General features: G+C 39.0%; 1 protein-coding gene across 12 annotated transcripts in view; it reads right to left on the bottom strand.

Moving 5' to 3' along the window:
- The window catches only part of LOC145788794 (rRNA biogenesis protein RRP5-like), an 86,739-nt gene that overhangs the window by 24,777 nt on the left and 37,853 nt on the right, over positions 1 to 24,109 (bottom strand). For all 12 annotated transcript variants that reach the window (XM_082912631.1, XM_082912638.1, XM_082912639.1 and 9 more), the window contains 3 exons: positions 11,923 to 12,057; positions 1,759 to 1,904; positions 1,608 to 1,673 (listed from right to left, as the gene is read on the bottom strand). In XM_082912631.1, the coding sequence (XP_082768757.1) occupies positions 1,608 to 1,673; positions 1,759 to 1,904; positions 11,923 to 12,057 (347 nt within the window). The remainder of the gene's footprint in view (positions 1 to 1,607; positions 1,674 to 1,758; positions 1,905 to 11,922; positions 12,058 to 24,109) is intronic.

The raw sequence follows: 24,109 nt of genomic DNA, 5'->3' as shown, positions 1-24,109 counted from the left end.
TGGTTTCTTTTTAGTCAATGTAACATAGAATCCTAACTTCAGTAGGATTTAGAATCCAAATTTAAAATTTTATATGCTTGCTAGTGCAATCCATATAACCAATATAAAGTCATCAACTAAAGATCCAATACATCACATGGACCAATAAAAAAAAGCCGATGTCAGGCAAACTAAGAAATATGAAAATATTTTGATTCGAAAAAACAAACAAAAGATGTAGAAACTGATCCAAACATACCAACCTGATAACAACAAAACAAGATGTCAGTAAGACTAAAAATGTGACTATTGCAATGTCTCAAATAGGCCCTACCCTAAAATCAAGTCAATTTCAACAAGTTTTTTCTAATTTTCTTATTTTACTCTTTCTAGTCCCTCATATGGATTACATCGGAACTATTAGACAATGGGCAAATAAGAAAAAAGCATAGCATCCCAGACCTTCGTCAAGGAAAACTCTGTGTGTGTGTGTGTGTGTGTGTGTGTGTGTGTGTGAGAGAGAGAGAGAGAGAGAGAGAGAGTCAAAAACCATAATAGCATTAATTTATTAAGTTCAACTCTCTCCCAGCAATGTTGGACTGTTGGGACATGGGGAAGTGGGCATAAATACAAATACTTACAAAAGAAAGCAACTCCAAATCATTATTTGTGCAGGTCTTTTTTCATTTTAAGTTGAGTGTTGATTTCCATTAAAACCTGTTGAAACCAACACCTATTCCACAATCAACAAAGAACTCAACCATTGTTGCTGCCTCATCAGTTTTCCTTTTTTATTTATTTCCCCTGTATGGTGTGTTTATCATATCTCAAAATCTTTAAAACTCATTTACAAATAGATATATATATATATAATTATACAAATATCAATCCTGTGGCCTACCAGGCTACAATGTACAGCATTCATTGAACTCAGGGTTGGTTTGGGAAGTGGGTTGGCTTTTTGGCTTTTTGGCTTCTTTGGCTATTTTAGTCTGGGCTAAAAAGCTTGGTTTGGGAAGGACTTTTTGACTTTTTGGCTTTTTTGACTTTTTTTGTGAGAGAAGAGTGTAATGATTATAGGTTGGATGTGATGTTTTGTTTGTTGTGGCTAAAATAGCCTATTTTGTCTTTTGTGGCTATTTTAGCCACAAACCATCTTGCCAAACGAACCCTCAGATCTAAAAACCAAATTGATAAATATGTTTCCAGAGGACATACTGGCCACTAAATTGTTCGTCCAAATTTAACTGTCATGTTTAAGAAATAATAATAATCATAAAAATAACACGAAATTGATCCTAAGCACAAAAATTGGCTTTCATAATCCTGCAGGCCTATTGGATATAGACATTCACTGAAATTCATATAAACATAAACAAAAATTTTCCAGTTGTTTAGACCAGCCAGTATCATTATTATGTCATAATAAAAAGGCTTATTTGAACAAGCATAAAACAAACTGAAAATATAAGAAAGAGTGTACATATTGAAACATAAAACATAAAAAATAATAATAATACTAATAATAAAAGCAAAAGCAAAAGAAAAATTAAAACTAAGGAAAACAATTTAACGAGAAAACAAGATGTGTCCTTGATACAAGTATTGAAAAGAAAGAAACTGAGTACCAAGAACCAATAGTTGATCAAACTCATATCCTGGCTTCAAGACAGATTTCATCAAACCCACAAGCCCTGTGCAGCAGTGCCTTGAAAGTCAGTAAACAATGAAAGAAGGCAGCCTTGAACAACCCTTTCTTCTTGAAGACAGAAAATATACCTTGGTGATCTGACAAATGTTCTGCAGAAATTGTACCCTTGGTGTAACCTTTTGCATTGACACGTACTATTGCTGCATGAGGGGTTACTCGCTCAACCACTCCAGAAACAATAGTGCCCAACTTGGCCACATCATCATCAGTAACCCTGCCAGTAGAAAATCTCAGTTGAGATTAGTACACTGTTCAATGTAAAAATGCAATTCAGGAATTGACATATATTTCCATTACCATACATGACTGTAGATTACAAGTATCAACATTTTATGTAACAGACAAGGAACAAGATTTCATTTTGTTTCAATGAAAATGACCGAAACATTTCAGTTTTCCAAGAAACCAACACAACACTGGTTGAAAACCAAAATTCTAGTGTTTCCACCAAAACACATTGAAACTCACCAAAACACTACGAAATACACAGGAACAATTTGTTAGAGCCCATTAGGAGTCCCTAGCCAAAATTGTTTGTGTTTTTCCATTTTGTAAAGAAAAAGAAACAAGAAGTTTAGAAACAAATAAAACATGTCAAATGTGATAAAAGGAATATGACAAAGTAGAATAGAGAAATAGAGAGATAAAGAGAATAGAAACAGGACATGATTGAGCTATTTATTCTCTTCTACTGTATTCACAGATATCTTCTTCTCCCCCTCTTCCCTAGTACTTTTAGTTTTTCTCTGAACAAAGACAATCCCCACTCCCCAACCCAACCATTTCATTTATCATTTGCAAAGAATCATAGACACAGATAAGGATGCGGACACAAGACATGCTCATTTTAAAAAAAATGGGGACACGGATACTGCGGAGACAAGGCAATAAAATATTTTTCATATATTTTAATTTTCTATGTAGATTAATATTACATCCGGAAACAATCAAAATTAACAAAAGCTAATACTAATTCAATATTAAAATAAATAAATAAATCACCTTTAAATTAACACTTATCGTTTGTATCTTTTTTTATGGATGATATATGAAGTATTTAAATCTAAGCAAAAAGAAATAAACATTCAACATCCAACATCCAACATACATCAAAAGCACTAAAGCAAGGGAGAAAAAAAAATACTTCGCATGTCCCCGGCATGTCCCCATAGCAGTGTTTTAAAAAGCTCTAGGCGTGAGGTGCAAGGCAAGGCACGTGCCTCATCAAAGTGAGGCACAAGTCGTAGACTATAAGTAAAATTTTAATATAGGCAAAGTTTTCAACATAAGCAACAATTTCTAAAATTTCAAAAAACATAGAACTTTCAATATTCTAAAAATCATAAAAATAACATTCAACATTCCGAAAATTTCTCAAAAATAACATTCAACCTTACTTTATCCAATACTACCTATCTTCCTTCATTAATTTATTAACGTGATTCACTTCTTTTTTAGATAAGAAACTCGCAACATATAACACCTTAGTGGTTTTGATTTTAAACCGGGCCCAAATTGCTTGATAGCTTCAATCATTGGCCCAAAGTTGTCCTAATTCACTACATTGAAAGGAATGCCAAAGTCATATATCCATATTGCAATCCAAGAGCTTTTTCTCAATCCCTAAGGGTTTTTTAATATAAAAATTGGGGCTCAAAGCACATGTTTATGTTTGTCGTCAACGGTGGCGGGTTTGGCTGTTGGTGCCGCTAAGTTTGATGTGGTTGGTTTGGTTGGAACGGAATCGACGAACGTTTCAAGAGGTTCATTATTGTGTGTCCTGGCTAGATTCGTTTATTATTTGTTGGTTGGAAAGGAGGACAGGTTCGGATTTGTTTGTTCTTTTTTGATTTTTTGGATGATGTTATTGCTTAGGTGTTGTTAGTTTTTCACCCCATGCCAAGGCTCTTTTTGTATTCTTTTGCATCATCTTGATGCTCGCTCGATAAATTTAGTTTATTTATCATAAATAAAATAAAATAAAATAAAATAAATTAAAGGGGTTATGATTCCCTATGGCGCGCACACAAAGAATAAGGATGGAGCAAAAAAACGAATGAGGCAAGCACCTCACGCCAAATCCTAAGTCACGGACCTCAAATCCGCCATTCCTATAGCACCTCGTCTCAAGTTGTCTAAGGCACCTCAAGTGCATTTCAATGCACTTTGCACCTAAGTGCGCGCTTAGGCATGTATTTTAAAACACTACCCCAGTGTGTCCATGTTGTGTCCCCAGTGTGTCCCCTAAAAGCAAATCAATTAAAAAAAGGGGCACACCACGTAACGTGTCCAATGCGTGTCCCCGCCATGTCCCCGTGTCTAAGACGGCTACAACACTTATTTTCAATTGTCGATGCTTCATAGATCATCTATCAATATTTATTGATCATTGTTGAAACGTTTTTTAACTTGTTAGAAAGAAACTTCTAATCTTATCGCTAAAGGCCTCCTTACACCTTAGAACCCCTTTGGCATTCATTTATTGCTCCCTCCATCCCACATTGTTCATCCTTATTTCCCATTTGGAATGTCCCGCAATGTCTCCTCTTCGAAAACTCAAAGCATAAGATTTTACAATTTTCCAAAATTATCTCTTATAAGTGACTAGGAATAGATTTAAGAGTGGGAATATAATGGCTATTTGGGAAACCATGTTGTTTGATTTTAAATTGAATGCATTAATGACATGCCTCCTTAAAATGCTGGAACTCCCAAATCAGACTAACATGTAAACCTTGTTTGGAAGGGATTTAATGTACATTTAGAATTATGAATGCTAACGTTAAAGACTTGTGGATTTATTTGACTTTAATTGAATTTTTTTTGTTTATATTAACATTTACTACCAAGTTTTAATAAGAATGGATGAGTAGACCTCAACTACTTTTTAATCATTAGGCTACATATGCATTTGGATAGCTTATAGTTTTTCCATCAAACATTATTGTGCTTTTCCAAAGATGTTTATGATTTCCCTCAAATTTCCCAAACATTTCCATTTCCAAAGAGACCCGTTGAAACAAATTTGACCCATGGTTACAAAGTAACCATATTTAACAAGTCACATGCTTTTTGGCCACTTATCATGTTAGAAAGTAAACACAAGATTTTAACAAATCTTGTAGATCCATTTTAAATATACAACCAATATTATTACACAGTTACATACTATTGCGCTCCGTTTGGATGGAGGGATTTGGTGAGAAAAGAAAAGAAATGGTGAGAATAGGAAACCCCTTCACTTGTGTGGATGGTTAAGTAAGTGAGAAATGATGAGAGATGGTGAGAAAAGGATTCTCACCAAACCTATGTTTTGTTTCTCACCAAAAGCGGTGAGATTTGGTGAGAAATGAATTGATTTAATGAAACTTTTCTGAAATACCAAAATTACCCTTATGAAAAAACATAGCTTATTAATATGGACGGCTATTTTAGTGAAATGAAACACAACACTTTCCTTTCTTTTTTCTTTTTTACTCTATCCAAACAAGAGAGGTGAGAAACCACATTATCTTCTCTTTTATTCATCTAAATATAATGGGGAGCTACGTTACACGGACTCTTTGTTTTTTGAGAGGTACCCGTGTTGACATGACACAACACGGGTACGGGTGCTGAATACTGTTAATTTTAGAGAATACCAGATTAGGGAATGATTAGGATATCATTCCCTATTGATATTAATGAAGATTAATAATTATAAGGAAGCCCTAAAGCATAAAATAATTACAAAATAATAACCAAAACAATCATATATTATTCTAACACTCCCCCTCAAGCTGGTGTGAAGATATCTCTCATGGCCAGCTTGCGTAAAATGTCATGAAATGACTTACTCCCAACTCCCTTGGTGAGGATGTCAGCAAGTTGTTCACCAGACTACACAAAGGGAGTACATATTGCGCCACCAGTGAGTTTTTCCTTAATGAAGTGGTGATCAATCTCAACATGTTTTGTCCTGTCATGTTGAACCGGATTGTGAGCGATGTTGATAGCGGCCTTGTTATCACAGCATAACCGCATGGAGTCCGTCTGATCAATACCTAAATCACTCAACAATAACCTAATCCATAAGAGCTCACACACCCCTTGTGCCATAGCTCTAAACTCAGCTTTTGCACTCAACCTGGCAACCACATTCTGTTTCTTACTCCTCCAAGTAACTAGGTTGCCTCCAACAAAGGTGCAATACCCTGAAGTCGATCTCCTATCAGTCACTGATCCAGCCCAGTCAGCATCTGTATAGGCTTCTATACGAAGATGATCATACCTTGAAAAATAAAGACCCATACCAGGAGCAGACTTCAAGTACCTCAAAATTTGCATGACAGCCTCGAAGTGAATCTGATGAGGAGCATGCATAAACTGGCTAACCACACTGATAGCAACAGCAATATCAGGACCAGAGTGAGATAGGTAAATGAGTTTAGCCACTAATCGCTGATAGCTCCCCCTGTCAATAGTTGCTCCTCCTTCACCATCCCCCAATTTCTGATTGAGTTCTAGTGGAGTGTATCCCAGTTTCCTTCAACAAATCAAGCACATACTTCCTCTGTGAGATAAATATCCCATCCTTGGAGCGAGCAACTTCAATTCCCAAAAAATACTTCAAGCTCCCCAAGTCTTTGATCTCAAACTCACGAACTAAATATTTCTTCAACAGAGGAATTTGCTCACTATCATCACCGGTAAGAACTTTGTCATCTACATAAACAATGAGGGTTGTAGTCTTACCAAGTGAGGAATGTTTCACAAACAAGGTGTGATCTACCTGACTCTATTTGAAGCCATATTAAGCATAGCTTGAGTGAATCTCTCAAACCAAGCTCTCGGAGACTGCTTGAGTCCATATAATGACTTTCGAAGCCTACATACTTAGCCTTTTGGCTGATGATCCTCAAAACCAGGAGGAATGTCCATATATACCTTTTCTTCGAGGTCACCATGGAGAAAGACATTCTTTACATCAAACTGACGAAGTGGCCAATCTAGATTAGCTGCTAAAGAGAGAAGCACTCTGACTGAATTCATCTTAGCCACGGATGCAAAGGTCTCCTGATAGTCAATGCCATACGTCTGAGTGAACCCTTTTGCCACAAGTCTAGCCTTGTAACGCTCAATAGAACCATCTATTTTGTGTTTCACAGTATACAGCCATTTGCATCCCACCGGCCGTTTGCCCTTAGATAACTCAGTCAATTCCCAAGTACCATTCTTCCTAAGTGCTTTCATTTCCTCAATCATGACAAGTTTCCACTCAAAGGTAACAAGAGCATCCTTAAAATGGTTAGGAATGCTAACAGAGGAAATATTGGACACAAACGCTTTATATGAGGACGACAAATGAGAGTAGGACACAAAATTTGAGATAGGATGTTGAGTACAAGACCTCACACCCTTTCTCTTGGCAATCGAAACATCAAGATCAATGGACTCAAGAGATTCAAAGTTACCTGGACTCTCATCAGAAGTAGGAGATGACAGGGGAGAAGCAGAAGTGGTCTCTTGTATCTAGTTAACTTTCTGTCTGTCTTTGTCCCTGACAAAAACTTGCCCTTCCCTATCCTTGGTGACATTGGGTTCTGCAGTCCCAGTATGAGATGGCGGTGCAAGAACAACTGGTTCCACCATAGGAATCACAGGAATCACTTCACACCAAAGCTCCCCCTGAAAGGAGGACTGTGACACCGGAGAGGACAAGAAATAGGATTGGGACTCAAAGAATGTGACATCCATGGACACAAACCACTTACGAGGAGGGTAGTAACACTTATATCCTTTTTGAGTAGGAGAGTACCCAAGGAAAACACATTTGAGGGAGCGAGGGTCCAACTTACCACGAGTAGGAGAGTGATTATGGACAAAACAAACACAACCAAATATTTTAGGAGGAATAGAAAACAAGGACTGGGAACCTAGGAGGACTTGAAAATGAGCTTGTTTTTGCAAGACTTGAGTAGGGAGACGATTAATAAGATGGGCAGCGGTGAGAACAGCGTCGCCCCAGTAGGACCGAGGCATACTCATAGAAAAACACATGCACCGAACCATGTCAAAAAGATTGTGATTCTTACGTTCCGCCACCCCATTTTGTTGAGGGTATTGGTGCAAGAGGTCTGATGGATAATGCCATGAGTAGAAAAATATTGCCCTAACCCAGAATCTATGTATTCACCCCCATTATCAGAACGGAATATTTTGATAGTGACCCCAAACTAAGTACAAATCATCCTATGAAAATTGTGGAACACAGAGAAAACCTCACTCTTGTCTTTCATGAGATACACCCAAGTAGTACGAGAAAAATTATCAATAAATGTAACAAACCAGCGATGACCTTTCACAGACACAACACGAGATAGACCCAAAACATCAGAATGTATTAATGAGAAAGGAACTAAACTTTTATTAAAACTGGGAGCAAAAGAAGCTCTGTGTTGTTTGCCAAACTAACAAGACTCACAAAGAAATTCAGACACATTATTGTTTGAAAAAATAGATGGAAATAAATGCTTAAGTAAAGAAAAAGAAGGATGCCCAAGACGCCGATGCCGCAGCCATATATCATCCGTGGTAGTAGGACGCATGGTGGAAGAATGAGCAAGCTTGTCCTGTTGATCCAGGAAGTAGAGACCATTTTCTGCACTACCACTGCCAATCGTCCTCCGCGTGACAAGGTCCTGAAGAAGACGATGATCAGGAAAAAATGTCACACTACAATTCAAATCCTTTGTAATACGATTCAAGGATAGCAGGTTAACAGAAAAATTGGGAACATGGAGAACAGAAGAGAGAGATAAAGTAGGAGTGATATGGACTAAACATTTCTCAGAAATAGAAGAAACAGTACCATCTGCAATCCTAATTTTGTCCTGACCTGAAAAGGGCTTATAGGCAAAGAAGAGATCAGAGGAGCCAGACATATGATCTGAGGCACTAGAATCAATAATCCAAGGCAAAGACTTATGAGACAGGAAAACACAAGGAGAAGAGGCTAAGTAACCTGAGCGGGCAAATGACGAGGAAGATGTACTGAGAGCAATAGAAGATCGGCGGTCCAGCAATTGACGCAGAACACCCTCAAGCTCATGAGTAGTCATGCCAGAGAGATCATTAGAAGCCTGGCCAACGGAAGCAGAATTAGAATCAAGTGTATCAACGGCACTAGACTGATGAGCCCGGGAATAGGAGCCACGTCCTCTAGACTGGCCTGACCGACCTCCTCTAGAACTAGACCGATCACCTCGACCCCCGGATGGAGTCCCATGAAGCTTCCAACACATCTCACGAGTATGCCGTGGGTTCTTACAGTAATCACAGAATACAGACTCCTTGGCGACAAACGGAGGAATGGGAGTCAAGCTGAGGCCATCTCGAGAGGTAGACAGTAATGCTGAGCGGTCAGTAGAGACAGGGGACATCATAGCAGACTAGCAACTCCTCATTCTGGACATAGGCAAATGCCTCCTGAAGTGAAGGAAGAGTATCCATACTGAAAACCCGACTCCGAACCGGATCATACTCCACATTGAGACCGGCCAAAAACTTGAAGACCCTTTTCCTGTCCAATGAACTTCCTGTACCCGACAGAATCAGCAGTGCAAACAGGCTTATAGTCCTGCAAGTGATCAAGGCGTTTCCAGCCGTTGGTGAGGAAGGTGAAGTACTGAAAAACCGTCTACTCCCCCTGAATAGAGCTCTCAATAGAGCGACGTAACTCAAATGCCTGGGAGAAATTCCCTTTGCGGGAATAGATGGTAGCCACAGCATTCCAAACATCTTGGGCAGTCTCCATAGACAAGTAGCCCTTGCCAATGTCTGGTACCATCGAATGAATAAGCCAACCCATAATCAAAGAGTTAGTAATCTCCCATTGGTCATAACCCGGGTCAGTTGTGCTGGGTGCCTGTATCCTGCCATCCACATATCCCATCCTCCCCCTGCTCTTCAAAAACATAATCAAACTCTGCGACCAAGCGAGATAGTTCTAACCATTAAATAGAAAGGTGGTGATTTTAAGACTAACGTTGGGGTTATCAGTCATAGTAATAGGTATAGGGAGACTCACTCTTGCGTGTCTAAGAAGTAGTGGACACATCGGTGGAATCTACCATAGATACTGTACTACCGAACCCACAACAAAACTAGTGTCAATCACAAACCTGGAAGGTGGTGGTGGTAGAAAGAAAAACAAACAACCACTATGACAGTAAAGAATTAACAACTCATACTATTTTCTTCTTCTTTTTTTCTTTTTTTTTTTTAAGAAAAATAAAACAAACAGTGTTGGGTTATATACCTAGGTCATATAAACACAGAGCAAACAAACAACTCAAGAGTGAGAGACAGAGAAACAAGACAGACAGAGAGAGGAAGACGACAAGAGAAGCGAAGCAGAGGGAGAGTCGAGCAGTCGAGAGAAGCGAGGTAGGGTAGCGGAAGGGGCAAGGCAGTCAGCTGAAGCCAACGAAGACTGAGGAGCTGTCGGCTAAGTCATCCAGTGGTCAACAAAGCTAGCACAAACGACGATGATGAGCCGAGGGTGATTCAGTGGTCCACGTTCATCACACCAGGTGAGTTCCGAACCCTAGGTGAACCGAAACCCCTCAGGCTTGACACGAACGAAGCCAATGAAGCCAATAATGATGATGATCCGAATGTGATTCGGCTTGGTTGGCTCCGGAAGTGGGTTGGTGGCTCCAGTGGGTACTGTATGCTTAGAGGAATTTAGGTTTTAGGGTTAGCTCTGATACCATGTCAATTTTAGAGAATACCAGATTAGGGAATGATTACAATACCATTCCCTATTTATATTAATGTAGATTAATAATTACAAGGAAGTCCTAAGGCATAAAATAATTACAAAATAATAACCCAAATAATCATATATTATTCTAACAAATACGACCGGGACACTGCTGTTTACAAACAGATACGACAGAGCCCTAATTGCAAAAGAGAAAGAAGAGAGAGAAATGAGACAACCTGGTCATCAACTTCAAACGGATGAAGACATTGATGTCAATTAAAGATAACATATATAGATAAATTAAAAATATTATTAAGAGAAATTATTAGGTGTGGTACTTTTGGTTTGGGAAGAAATTATAATAGAACTGCCATGTTATCAAAAAAATACATAAAATTTTATCAGAAAAATACAAAATATTTTTTTGCAAATCCATGTTTAATCGTATCCACATACCCGTGTCTAATTTTTGGGTACTTTTTAGCAGTACCCGTGTATCCCTCATTTAGAGGTTTGTTGAGTCCGACCTCTAAATACATACCCACACCCGACACTCGTACACGAGTCCATGAAATGTAGATGGTGAGAAACCATAATCATTTCTTTTCTCACCTCACCTCACCTCACAATCCAAACGGAGTGTTACTGTTCAAAGCATAAAAGAGCTTTCTAAGGAAGGCGGCTCACTAAACAATGTTTGAGAAGACAATTGTCCACGTATGAAGCAATGTTATTTTCAGTCCATAATTCTTTTACAATGTACAGGTTCCTATACAATTGGATGCATATTACATGTATGAATAGTAGGCACATTTCCTACTCTAACAAGTTTTCCACGAGGAAAAAAAAAGGGGAGTAATTGGTAAGTAATATAAATATTAGTTCACACTCATGCAACCAAGTTACCTTACCAAAAGATAGTAGCCATTGAATTATTGACCAAGTAAATACAGTTTCTGCTGCCAACTAACTACACACGTAGGTATCCAGTTACAAAAATGCAAATCATGTCCTTCCATTCTAGGGTAGGACTGAAAAATATGAATGAGTTGTGCAAAAGCCATGGCGTTGGTCTCCCATACCCTTCTTGTTCACTCTCCATGCTCTTTATCTCTTTCTTTTTTTTCTTATTTAAACAACCTTCACACAAGTTACAGCACCTAGGCACTGTTTCTGACATAAATTTCAACCACTTTTCCTATGAAAAATATGTTTCATCATTCTAAACAAATCATATCTTCTTTCTTTTTCCTTTTTTTTTCAGTTACTTTTCAAGGTTTCACAGATTAGGTTAAAAGATCCTGATCCTTTGTGAGTTGTGTGTCATTATGTGTCAAACATGCATTAACTATTGAATCAAATTATGAAAAAATATTCTGACTGCTCAACTATGTTATGGTTTTATTATAAAGCTAGGTATTTTGCCAAAAATTTGCCCCCAATTATAATAATAAACACTTCAACTAATGATGTCAAAGATTACCGTGCAGGTGTAATAACAAAACTAAGGTTGATGCGCCGTGAAGCAGGAACAGAACTTGTAACTCTGCATTTGACAACTTGTTCAACATGATACAGCGAAGTTGGGTCATCACCAGGTTCTAAACCAAGCTCAGATCTGGGTCAGATACAATCAGTTAGTTTCTTTCAATGATCAGATAAGGACACACAACATCAAATAAGATGATAGTCAAACAGAAATTTGCTACAAATAATAATTCTTTTTTTTTTTTTTGTTTCAGGTACAATACTTTCTTCTTCCTCTCTCTTTTTTATTTTTTTCCCAGTGCATGGGGGGCAAAGGGATAAGGAGAAAGAAACAGTAACACTTATAGAAGAAACTCCAATCAATTAAACAAACTGCACAAAATATGATTAAAACATGCACAAGCTAACACACCTACCCATAAACACAAAGAGGCCAATGCACACCTTCCCCCCATATTTTTCCCATGACTAGAACCCGAGCCACAAGGCTGAAGGTGGATATCACATGCATCACACCAGGACACAACCTCTTATATACAGACATAAAAGAACTCCCAATTCAAACAAAAGATTAATATTCCAAAATTTAAAGCTTGAGGCATCGAGTTCTAAAAAACCTATCTAACCAAATTCAAACAAATTCAGAGACTCAAAACCATCAAATGACCGATATACTGACCCATGGGTGACTTCTATAGCCATGTCCATAAAATTTAAGAAAAAAAAGTTCTATTGCCTCTTTATTGTCCAACTCATGTGATGGAGAATGCATCGGATAAGGATAAGAATAAAAGTTCTATTTATCTATGAATTTTATTTATCAAAAAGCTATTTATCTAAGAATTTTATCAATTTAGGAAGTCGAGTTTGTTTAGGATTAGTTAGGCATGCTTATAAATTAATCTTTTATGTAATGGTTTAGCTGACTTGGAAAACAATTATAGTGTGTTTGGCAACGTTTTCGTTTTCAGTTTATATTTACAAAAATTTTATAAACTGATTTTTGTTTATTTTTAAAAAAACATAAACTACAAATGCGTTTGGTAATTGACAAAATGTTTTAAAAAATTTAAAAATATAAAAAAGAGTGAGAGCAAGTGGCGGCGGAAGACGGTGGTGGAAAGTGGTGACGGTGGGTGGTGGATAGCTGGTGGTGGCGGGTGGGTGGTGGTCAAGATTCTGAAAAGCGGTTGCGGTCGCCGTAACGGTGGCGGTGGCACGGTTGCGGTTGCGGGGTGTAAAGGCCGTAGCGTAACGGTTGCGGTAACCGGAACCGTGAATTTTTTTATTTTTCGCAAAATTTAAAAAAACCTTACCGATACGCACATTTTTTTTCCATAATCATATTTATTGGGTTTTAAAATAAATATTGATCAATTTTTATAAATTTTTAAATTTGATCCAATATATTTCATCAAGGTTCTGAAAAGTGGTTACGGTCGCCGTAACGGTGGCGGTGGAGCAGTTGCGGGGTGTAAAGGCCGTAGCGTAACGGTTGCGGTAACCGGAACCGTGAATTTTTTTATTTTTCGCACAATTTAAAAAAACCTTACCGATACGCACATTTTTTTTCCATGATCATATTTATTGGGTTTTAAAATAAATATTGATCAATTTTTATAAATTTTTAAATTTGATCCAATATATTTCATCAAGGTTCTGAAAAGCGGTTGCGGTCGCCGTAACGGTGGCGGTGGCGCGGTTGCGGTTGCGGTTGCGGTTGCGGGGTGTAAAGGCCGTAGCGTAACGGTTGCGGTAACCGGAACCGTGAATTTTTTTATTTTTCGCACAATTTAAAAAAACCTTACCGATATGCACATTTTTTTTCCATGATCATATTTATTGGGTTTTAAAATAAATATTGATCAATTTTTATAAATTTTTAAATTTGATCCAATATATTTCATATTTTTAAATAACTATAAACTGAGTTTTTTACATTATATTTTAATAATTAATAAATTTATATTATACAAAAAATCAATCACTAACTATTATATATAAGATAAACAATGACAAAAGTAAGAGAATAAATAAAAGCCTAAATATATATATATATATATATTAATCAAGCCAAATAGATAATGACCACACTTATTATTATTATTATTATTATTATTATTATTTTCAAACAGTATATAGATAGACACACACAAACAAAATGGTTGAGTGATAGCAGCTGAATAGAATAGTATAGGTTTTACAATTTCAACAAATCAATAACATACTCTTCATCTTCCCTATTCTCTCTCTCTATCTCTTGTTCCTCCATCTTCCCTCTTCTCTTTGTATCTCTCTTCCCCATTTTTCAACTTTTTTTTTTTGTGTTTTTTCGAAAGAAGCAATTCGGAACCGTTACGTAACGGTGCGTAACAGGCCGTTACGGCCGTTACGGCACCGTTACGACCGCTATATCAGCCGCTACGGTCTATACATCTGTGAATCTCAATCACACTGCAAAAGCGACCGTAACAGGTGGTGGTAACTACCACAACCGTTACGTAACGGCGTTACGTAACGGTTGCGGCTACTTTTTAAAACCTTGTATTTCATATTTTTAAATAACTATAAACTGAGTTTTTTACATTATATTTTAATAATTAATAAATTTATATTATACAAAAAATCAATCACTAACTATTATATATAAGATAAACAATGACAAAAGTAAGAGAATAAATAAAAGCCTAAATATATATATATATATATATTAATCAAGCCAAATAGATAATGACCACACTTATTATTATTATTATTATTATTATTATTTTCAAACAGTATATAGATAGACACACACAAACAAAATGGTTGAGTGATAGCAGCTGAATAGAATAGTATTGGTTTTACAATTTCAACAAATCAATAACATGCTCTTCATCTTCCCTATTCTCTCTCTATCTCTTGTTCCTCCATCTTCCCTCTTCTCTTTGTATCTCTCTTCCCCATTTTTCAACTTTTTTTTTTTTTGTGTTTTTTCGAAAGAAGCAATTCGGAACCGTTACGTAACAGTGCGTAACAGGCCGTTACGGCACCGTTACGACCGCTATATCAGCCGCTACGGTCGATACATCTGTGAATCTCAATCACACTGCAAAAGCGGCCGTAACGGGTGGCAATAACTACCACAACCGTTACGTAACGGCGTTACGTAACGGTTGCGGCCGCTTTTTAAAACCTTGGTGGTGGTGGTAGGTAGGCGGGTGGCGGTGACGGGTGGTAGCGAGTGGGTGGCGGCGGTGGTGGTGGTGGTGGTGGTGGTGGTGGTGGTGGTTGCGGGTGGTGGTGGCAGGTGGGTGGCGGATGGCGGGTGGTGGTGGGTGGTGGCAAGTGGGTGGTGGTGGCGGTAGGTGACGGCTGGATGGTGGTGGGTGGGTGGGTGACGGTGGCGGGTGGGTGGTGGGTGGTGGGTGGTAGCGAGTGGGTGGTGGTGGTGGTAGTGGGTGGTGGTGGTGGCAGATGGGTGGCGGATGGCGCGTAGTAGTGGGTGGTGGGTGGTGATGGTGGATGGGTGGGTGACGGTGGCGAGTGGTGGGTGGTAGCGAGTGGGTGGTGATGGTGGTGATGGGTGGTGGGTGGTGGTGGCAGGTGGGTGGCGGGTGGGTGGTGGTGGTGGTGGTGGTGGGTGGTGGGTGGTGTGTGGCGGGTGGGTGGTAGGTGGCAGGTGGGTGGTGAGTGGTGGTGGCAAGTAGGTAGCGGGTGGTGGGTGGTGGCCGGTGGGTGGTGGGTGGTGGGTGGTGGTGGTAGCGAGGGGTGGGTGGTGGTGGCGAGTGGGTGGCAGCTGGGTGGCTTGTGGGTGGTGGTGGCCGGTGGTGGGTGGTGGTGGCAGGTGGTGGTGGGGGGTGGGTGATGGGTGGTGGCGGCGAAAGACGGTGGTGGAAAATGGTGGCGAGGTGGTGGCTAGTGTTGGGTGGTAAAAAAAAAAAAAACTCAAAACTCAAAACGGAAACACATTTTTTGTGTTTTCATTTTTTGGCCAAATTTATAAACTGAGACGACTGATTTCTAAATCAAAAATTTTACCAAACAAATTTTTATTTGAGTTTTTAAAATTTTTACAAATATAAATAGAAAACTGAAAACGTAAGCGTTACCAAACGACACCTTAATAATTATCGTTTTGACTTATGATTGATGTGAAAGCCTAGGGTGATTGCCGCTATGTCTGAAACTAAACTCCTTCAATGTTCAATCCTAATGTTTCTCGTCTTTTCTTTTCATTCTTTCTTATTGATCCTGCATCAATTTAGGTGTCAGATCCTGGCATTGACCAACCTCATTCATTCAAGAAGTTCATCGAACAGATGGAAACCACCAATGTTTCAAGTCTTGATGAACCATCAGCAGCATCAACATCATCACACTGACATTACCCATCGCATATATTGAAGTTTGGGGACCAATTACTATTTTGGATCGCATCGACACTACTTTTCGTCATTGTCCTTGTCACTTCACTGCCTCAAATCACCAGATCATCCATTGTCAATCACAACCAACACCTTCGTGCCTCACTGCCACTGTCTTTCAATTTAGAATTGCAGGGTAGCCTGAACTGATGCAATCCACAACATTAACTTCGATCTGTTTGCGACAGATAATTCCATGACTCGTTGCTGGAAATAGCAATGATCGTCAACATCCCTTGTTGAGTCATTATTTCTTCCATCAAAGCCACATCATCTATTACATCACTGTAGGCGATGCTTCCCTCATGCCAATGCCACCATCAAAAGCCAGATCCCTTGTCCGTGGCCGTGTTACTGCTCAACATTGTCAGTGTTGTGTTCTGTATTCACTCGAGGTTTCATTATAGCTATATAGTGCCTTTATGTGCTGCTATTTACTACATGAGGAAAACATTGTGCAAAGAAAGAGTATAAAAACCCTTGATTAGACACAAGTCTAACCCAGAGCCAAGAATATTTAACGCAAAACAAGCCTAGCCCAACCGAACAGTCCAGACGACAATAAATACCCACACTGACCCAAGTCCTACCTTTATTATATTGATCCAGCCATTTTGTCTTACAAATAAAGATTTCCAATCCAAGAATATAATGAACCAATAACCCAACTCAATCCAACTGCCCCTGCCAAAGCCTAAACATAACAAGGATCAAAAATTTCATTCCGGTATGTTGTTTCGTGTAGCTTGGAAATGAAAATGTTTTAGAAACATTTCAGAAATATTATGGAAACGTTTCAAAAATCTCTCAAAATATTTCGAAACCATAAGGGAAATGATAAAAGAATTTGAAAATGTTTAATATCAAAAACTAAAACCTATATAAATGTTAATACATTATCAATAATTAAATAATTACACTTTTTTTTTATCAGCTACAAAATATAAATTAATTAATTAATTAATTAAATAAATAAAATACAAAATTCATTAATAATGAAAAAAAGGGTACAAGGAGAGGACAAGATGGTGTTCAAAAAAAAAAAAAAAAAGAGAGGACAAGATGTCCTCAAACACAACATGAAAAACCACACTGAAACACCACAAAGAAAAGAAATCAAGATTCACAAACAGCTTTCCAATCTTTGGAAATCGAAAAAAAAAAAAAAAAATGCCGAACCCGTTTAAACGGAGGAGAGGCGTATATCCAAATATTCAATCCTATCCTCAAAGATCTTTGCATTCCTTTTCAACCAAACTACCCAAAAGATCACAAAGACAACACAATGCCACTATATTTTTGATTTCTAATTGCCACCAAAACCACATAAATCAATTAAGAACAAATTTGCACATGCACCAACAGCCACCCAATGTGTTTTCAATCAAACAAAATAGTTGATGCCATAAATTCAAACCCAGGAGGCAATGCAAGAATAAATGATCCACCAAATCCCCTACACATGATGCACCATTGAGGATAAAGGAAATGATTCGGTCTCCTCCTTTGAAACATATCGTTGGTCATAATGCTTCCATGAGCCAACGACCACATAAAAATCTTCACTTCAGGAGACAACACCGTTTTCCAAATCCTCTTGTGCAACAAAAAAGTAGAAACATTGGGGTTGCGTTTGGTAGAGTTTTAGAAATATAATTTGAGAATAGAGTTGTATTTTGAGTTTGTGAGTTTAGGAATTATGATTTGAGTGAAGAAAATTTGTTTGGTTATGAGTTTTGAAAAGAGTGATGTGACATATGATATTGAAAGTGGGTGTTTTGAAAAGTGGGTGTGAAATTAATTTTCTAAAGTTGTAACCAAACAACACACACAAACTAAGAGGTAGAATTAAACTTCAAAAGCTCTACCAAACAAAGCCTGGGTTTCTCAATGACTGAATCAAAAAAAAGACTTGCATGAAAAGATATCGGAAGAGTATTTAAGCCAAACTTACCTATCACAAACATTTGGAGACAACGAAAAATTATCAAGCAAAGGCAACAAAGATGCCAACTCAAGAGCCTCCTGATCATTAAGATTCCTGATGAAATTGAAATTCCAAATAATTGGAGCTAAATTGGAGCATGCGAAAGATGCAATGGAAAATTTATTGAGAACGAACCACAATATACAAGTGTAAAACAACCTTGTTAAAGGAAGATTCACCCAACCAAACATCCTCCCACAACCTCTGCACTTTGACCTGTTGCAAATTAATACCAACCACACTGCTCTTGTTCAAATTAACTGTTAATGTAAATGTAAATTACTACTACACCTACCACCAAACCTACCTCCACCTACTACTCCTATCACCTACTACACTCCACCAAACCTACCTCCACCACTCACTCCTCACCTACTCCAGAATCATCTCCTATATAATAGGAATTCTTGTACAAAATATATACACAACAATCTTGTAAAACATCAATCAATAATATACATCAATTTATTTTACATGGTATCAGAGCTATAGGTTAAAGATCTTGGTGTTCTTCGCCTTCCGGCGGGCGGCAACCTTGCCTTGACCGCCCGCCGGATCTCAACCACTTCAAACCTCCCTCTCCCTCTCGGCACCTCACTGAAACACCCTACCATGATCATCACTCAGTCAATTATTACATGAACTGAACCTGGGGCATGACACTGCTTCAGCACCAGAAATGCTTCCTTCCCCAGAAGTCAATCTTCAATCAGCCAAAAATTCTGATGTAAATGAAAGTCTATTACATGAACTGAACCTGGAGCATGACGAGGTGTTGCCAGAGAAATCAGTACCTAATACTACTGAATCGGCCAAAATTCCAGTTTGTTCGATGGGAGATAAACAGTTTTTGCCATTCATATCTCCACCATCACAGTCTTCTGCAACATTTCCGGCAACATTTCCTGTGAGACAGAGTGAGCCACCTATGCCCTTGTCGAGGACCAAAAGTGAAGCCAATGTAGATTTGCAGGATGTGTTGGCTGCAGCTCAGACTGCTGCTGAATCAGCTGAACGTGCGGCAACTGCTGCCCGCTCAGCAGCTAGCCTTGCCCAGCTCAGAATTAGTGAACTCGTCAAGAAAAAGAATAACCAGATCTCTGATAATAGCAGTGAAAATCTATTTCACATGGACACTTCTCAGTCTCCTACAATGGATAACCCTCATCTCTTTCATCAAAACCCACAAGCCTCTGCCGCCTTCGCCAACGCCGTCGGCTGATCCTCCGCTGTCACCGATGGCAGAATCGGAGCCTTACCCCACCCAACACACCCATTACTCAACTCAATCCGAATCGCCACATTCTCTACCTTCTCAACCCTCGAAGACGCAATCGTAAAAGGCGCAATTAAAGGCACATTCAGTGGCCTCCCCTCAGCTCTCTGAACATCCACAGTGAAAGTTTCTTTTGTGTACCCCACTCTCCCAATTCCCCCACTCATTCTCTCTCTCCTATTTCTACTTTCCAACCAACCATTTTTTTTTTTAATATTTCAACCCACTCTTTCACCCCGTGCTTTGAGCAGTGATTGATTTTTTTTTTTTTTTTAATTTTCCTCTTCTTTTTTAAAACAAACATCATCATCTCCTTTTTTTTAAAACCACTCTCTACGCACTAACATCTTAATATTCTTTCTTTCTTTTGTTTTTTATTTTTCTTTCCCTTTCACATGCCCCAAGATATTTCCCTTTCAAAAAAAAAAAAAAAAAAAAACAAAAACAAACCCCAACACAATTTACAAATTTGCACAACAACCCATTTGTTTTATTCATATCAAGGGATCAACCCCGATCACAATTACAAAAAAAAAAAAAAAAAAAAAAAAAAAAAACCAAACACAACCCACACAAACACCCACCCACAGTGGGATTTTTTTCTTCTCTATTCTGCCGCCGGTCTTTTCTTCTTGCCTCCGTCCTGGGCGGCCCTTGACAGTGATGCCTCTGTGTTTCCCGCGCCGCCGAGCACGTTCCCTCCCCCATACTCCTCCACTGTAGCATATGGCGGACCTTCAAATCGGAACATCACGGTGGCCTTCCGCTTCAGCTCCTTGTTTTCCGCCTTTAGCACACTTATCTCTGCTCGCGCATCCTTATACATGCGTTGGAACAGAGCCAGTTGGGCGTTTAACTGCTGCACCTCATTTGTCCTACTCTGCAGCCAGTGCGACAAGTTTGTAACCGCCGTCATGGACTCCACACATGCCTTCAAAGTATACTGATTCGCCTCCACATCCGTTTGCACTGCCATTTTTTGCTCCACCGACTGCATCGGAAAGTTCAACGGAGCAAACCCAGTGGTGTTTGGTCGAGGTTCACGGGACACCGCACCCGTTATCTCTCTTGTTGACTCGTTGAGGTCAGGAAAGAGAGTCAGCAGACCACGGGACGACGAAGCCATTTTCTCTCGCAACGAAGAGTTTTACAGAGGATTTCGCAGGTTTTTTGCTTCTGCCTCGGCCTCAGGCTCTGTCTTGGTTAAATAGCCGAGGCAGCCACGCGCATCGCGCGCCTCTTGACGCCCGACAAACTGGCACGCCTTTTCATGGCACATCTTTTGATAAAGTGGGCACGCCTTTTGAGGGCACGACTTTTGAGGGCTCGATATATATCTACATGTATATTTTTTGGGGAGCCTATATACACACTCATACAGTGTCTTGTACACCGGTCAGCTTTATCAATCCCTTTTCAACCTCAAATAGGTTTCTACCTTCACACCTATTTGAGTTTGAGGGGGGGTTATACACAGTATCATGTATAAGTCGCTCATGACGCACTGTGCACCACCACAACTTCTGCTACAACGGTCTGACATGACCCCGTAAACTGTCTGCTACACCGGTCCGACATGACCCCATAAACTGTCTTCTACAACGGTCTGACACGACCACACAGTGTCTGCTACAACGGTTCGACATGACCCCGTAAACTGTCTGCTACAACGGTCCGACATGACCCCGTAAACTGTCCTGCTACATCGGTCTGACACGACCACACAGTGTCTGCTACAACGGTCCGACATGACCCCATAAACTGTCCCGACATTGATTCCGGTCAGCTTCTACATCGGTCCGACATGACCCCATAAACTGTCTTCTCCAACGGTCCGACATGACCCCGTAAACTGTCCTGCTACAACGGTCCGACATGACCCCATAAACTGTCTTCTACATCGGTCTGACACGACCACACAGTGTCTGCTACAACGGTCCGACATGACCCCGTAAACTGTCTGCTACAACGGTCCGACACGACCATACAGTGTCTCCTATCCCATTTTTAATTGTCAGCCTATTTTTCTATTTTGTTACTCTCTCCAAACTCAAGTTGGCTAGTACCTATCCTCCTTGAGTTTGAGGGGGGCTGTTAATGTAAATGTAAATTACTACTACACCTACCACCAAACCTACCTCCACCTACTACTCCTATCACCTACTACACTCCACCAAACCTACCTCCACCACTCAGTCCTCACCTACTCCAGAATCATCTCCTATATAATAAGAATTCTTGTACAAAATATATACACAACAATCTTGTAAAACATCAATCAATAATATACATCAATTTATTTTACATTAACCTACGACCGAGCATAATTTCAAAACTTCTCACAATCCCTAAAAAATTAGCTACCATACTTTCCTCCCTTGAAAAAAAAAAAAAAAATGTCATCCACATAATGTAAGGTGAGACACAAATTTCATCCTCCCAATAACAAAACCATCAACTAAACAAAGCCCCTAGCTCTATCTACTATCCTCTCCAACACAACCGCCACCAAAATAAAAAGGAAAGGAGAAAGTGGGTCTCCCTACCTTAATCCTCTAGATGCCTTAAAAGTGTTCCCTGCTTCTCGATTAACAATGACCGACAAGCAACCCATAATCCATTTCCTCCATCTTACCCCCAAACCCTTTATTTGCATCACAAAATCCAAAAACCTCCAAGCAATATGACCAACCATATATGCTTTTTCAAAAATAAGGGCCTCCTTTTTCAAAGCTCTATATTCTTCCACGCTTCATTTGACACCAAAACAATATCCAAAATATGTCGGCCCTTAACAAAAACACCCTACACTAGAGATACAGTCTCCCCAAAATGGTTCCCAATCTTTTTGATAGAAATTTCCCCAAAATTATAAAGGGGTGTAACCAAATTGATGGGTCTAGAATTACCTTCGCTGGGTTTTCCTTTTTTAGGATCAGACAGATAAAAGAAGCATTTGTGCGCAAGTTAACTATTCCCTTCTCATAGAATTCATCAAAATCACTCACTAGATCCTTTTTCACTATCGCCCAACAATCTAGGAAGATCGCCATAGAGAACCCATCTGGGCATGGAGCTATATCACAATCAAAGACTACCTCTCTAATCTCAATTTCACCAAATGGTCTCGGCAACCAACTTGCTCTATATTCATCGATCGACATCCAATCAATTCCATCAATTCCTAGCTTCTCGACTCCCCCATCAGGGTAAAACCTTCAGTAAAAATTTAAAATCTCACTAACAAGTCGATCCTCCCTATCCACATACACTCCTTGATCAGCCTCCAATATTTTGATGAATGTCTTTTTCATCTTTCCATTAGTCATTCTATGGAAGAGCCTTGAGTTAACATCACCCTCCCTAACCCATTTTAATTTTGCCTTTTGGGCCCAAAAAAATATGCTCCATAAAATTAAATCTTCCAAATTCACTTTTAAATCAGCCCATTTGGATCTCAAATTCCCCACCAAATCCTCCCTAGCCTCAATGGGTATCCAACTCCTCAATATTCCTAATAATCTAATTCTTTGTTCCTTTCAAATCTCCAAAAGCCTCTATTCCATATCTTCAAGTTTTCCTTGATCTTCATTAGTTTTTTCACAAACCTAAAACCCTCCCATGTAAGGTTCTAAAAAGCGGTTACGGTCGCCGTAACAGTGGCGGTAGCGCGGTTGCTGTTGCGGGGTGTAAAGGCCGTAGTGTAACAGTTGCGGTAATCGGAACCGTGAATTTTTTTATTTTTCGCACAATTTGAAAAAAACTTATCGATACGCATATTTTTTTCCATGATCATATTTATTGCGTTAAAAATAAATATTGATCAATTTTTGTAAATTTTTATGTATGATCCAATATATTTGATATTTTTAAATCACTATAAACTGAGTTTTTTACATTTTATTTTAATAATTAATGACTTTATATTATACAAAAAATCAATCACTAACTATTATATATAAGATAAACAATGACAAAAGTAAGGGAATAAATAAATGCCTAAATATATATATATATATATATATAAATATACATATTTTCACCAAGCCAAATAAATAATGACGACAATTATTATTATTATTATTATTTTCAAATAATATATAGATAGACACATACAAACAAAATGGTTGAGTGATAGCAGCTGAATAGACTAGCATAGGTCTTACAGCTTCAACAAATCAATAACATATTCTTCATCTTCCCTCTTCTCTCTCTCTATCTCTTGCTCTTCCATTCTCTCTTTATCTTCCCTCTTCTCTCTATCCCTCTTCCCCCATTTTCAGCTTTTTTTTGTGTGTTTTTTTGAAAAAAACAGTTTGGAACCGTTACATAACGGTGCGTAACAGGCCGTTACGGCTGTTACGGCGCTGTTACGACCGCCGTGGCAACCGCTACGGCCGACACACCTGTGAATCTCAATCACACTGCAAAAGCGGCCATAACGGGTGGCGGTAACCGCCAAAACTGTTACGTAACGGCGTTACGTAACGGTTGCGACCGCTTTTTCAAACCT

Source organism: Camellia sinensis, unplaced genomic scaffold, assembly GCF_055761805.1.
Source record: "Camellia sinensis isolate YWXY unplaced genomic scaffold, ASM5576180v1 Unanchor4, whole genome shotgun sequence".
Classification (NCBI taxonomy): domain Eukaryota; kingdom Viridiplantae; phylum Streptophyta; class Magnoliopsida; order Ericales; family Theaceae; genus Camellia; species Camellia sinensis.
The sequence above is the reverse complement of the archived record's forward strand: the minus strand, read 5'-3'. Positions and strand labels throughout refer to the sequence as shown.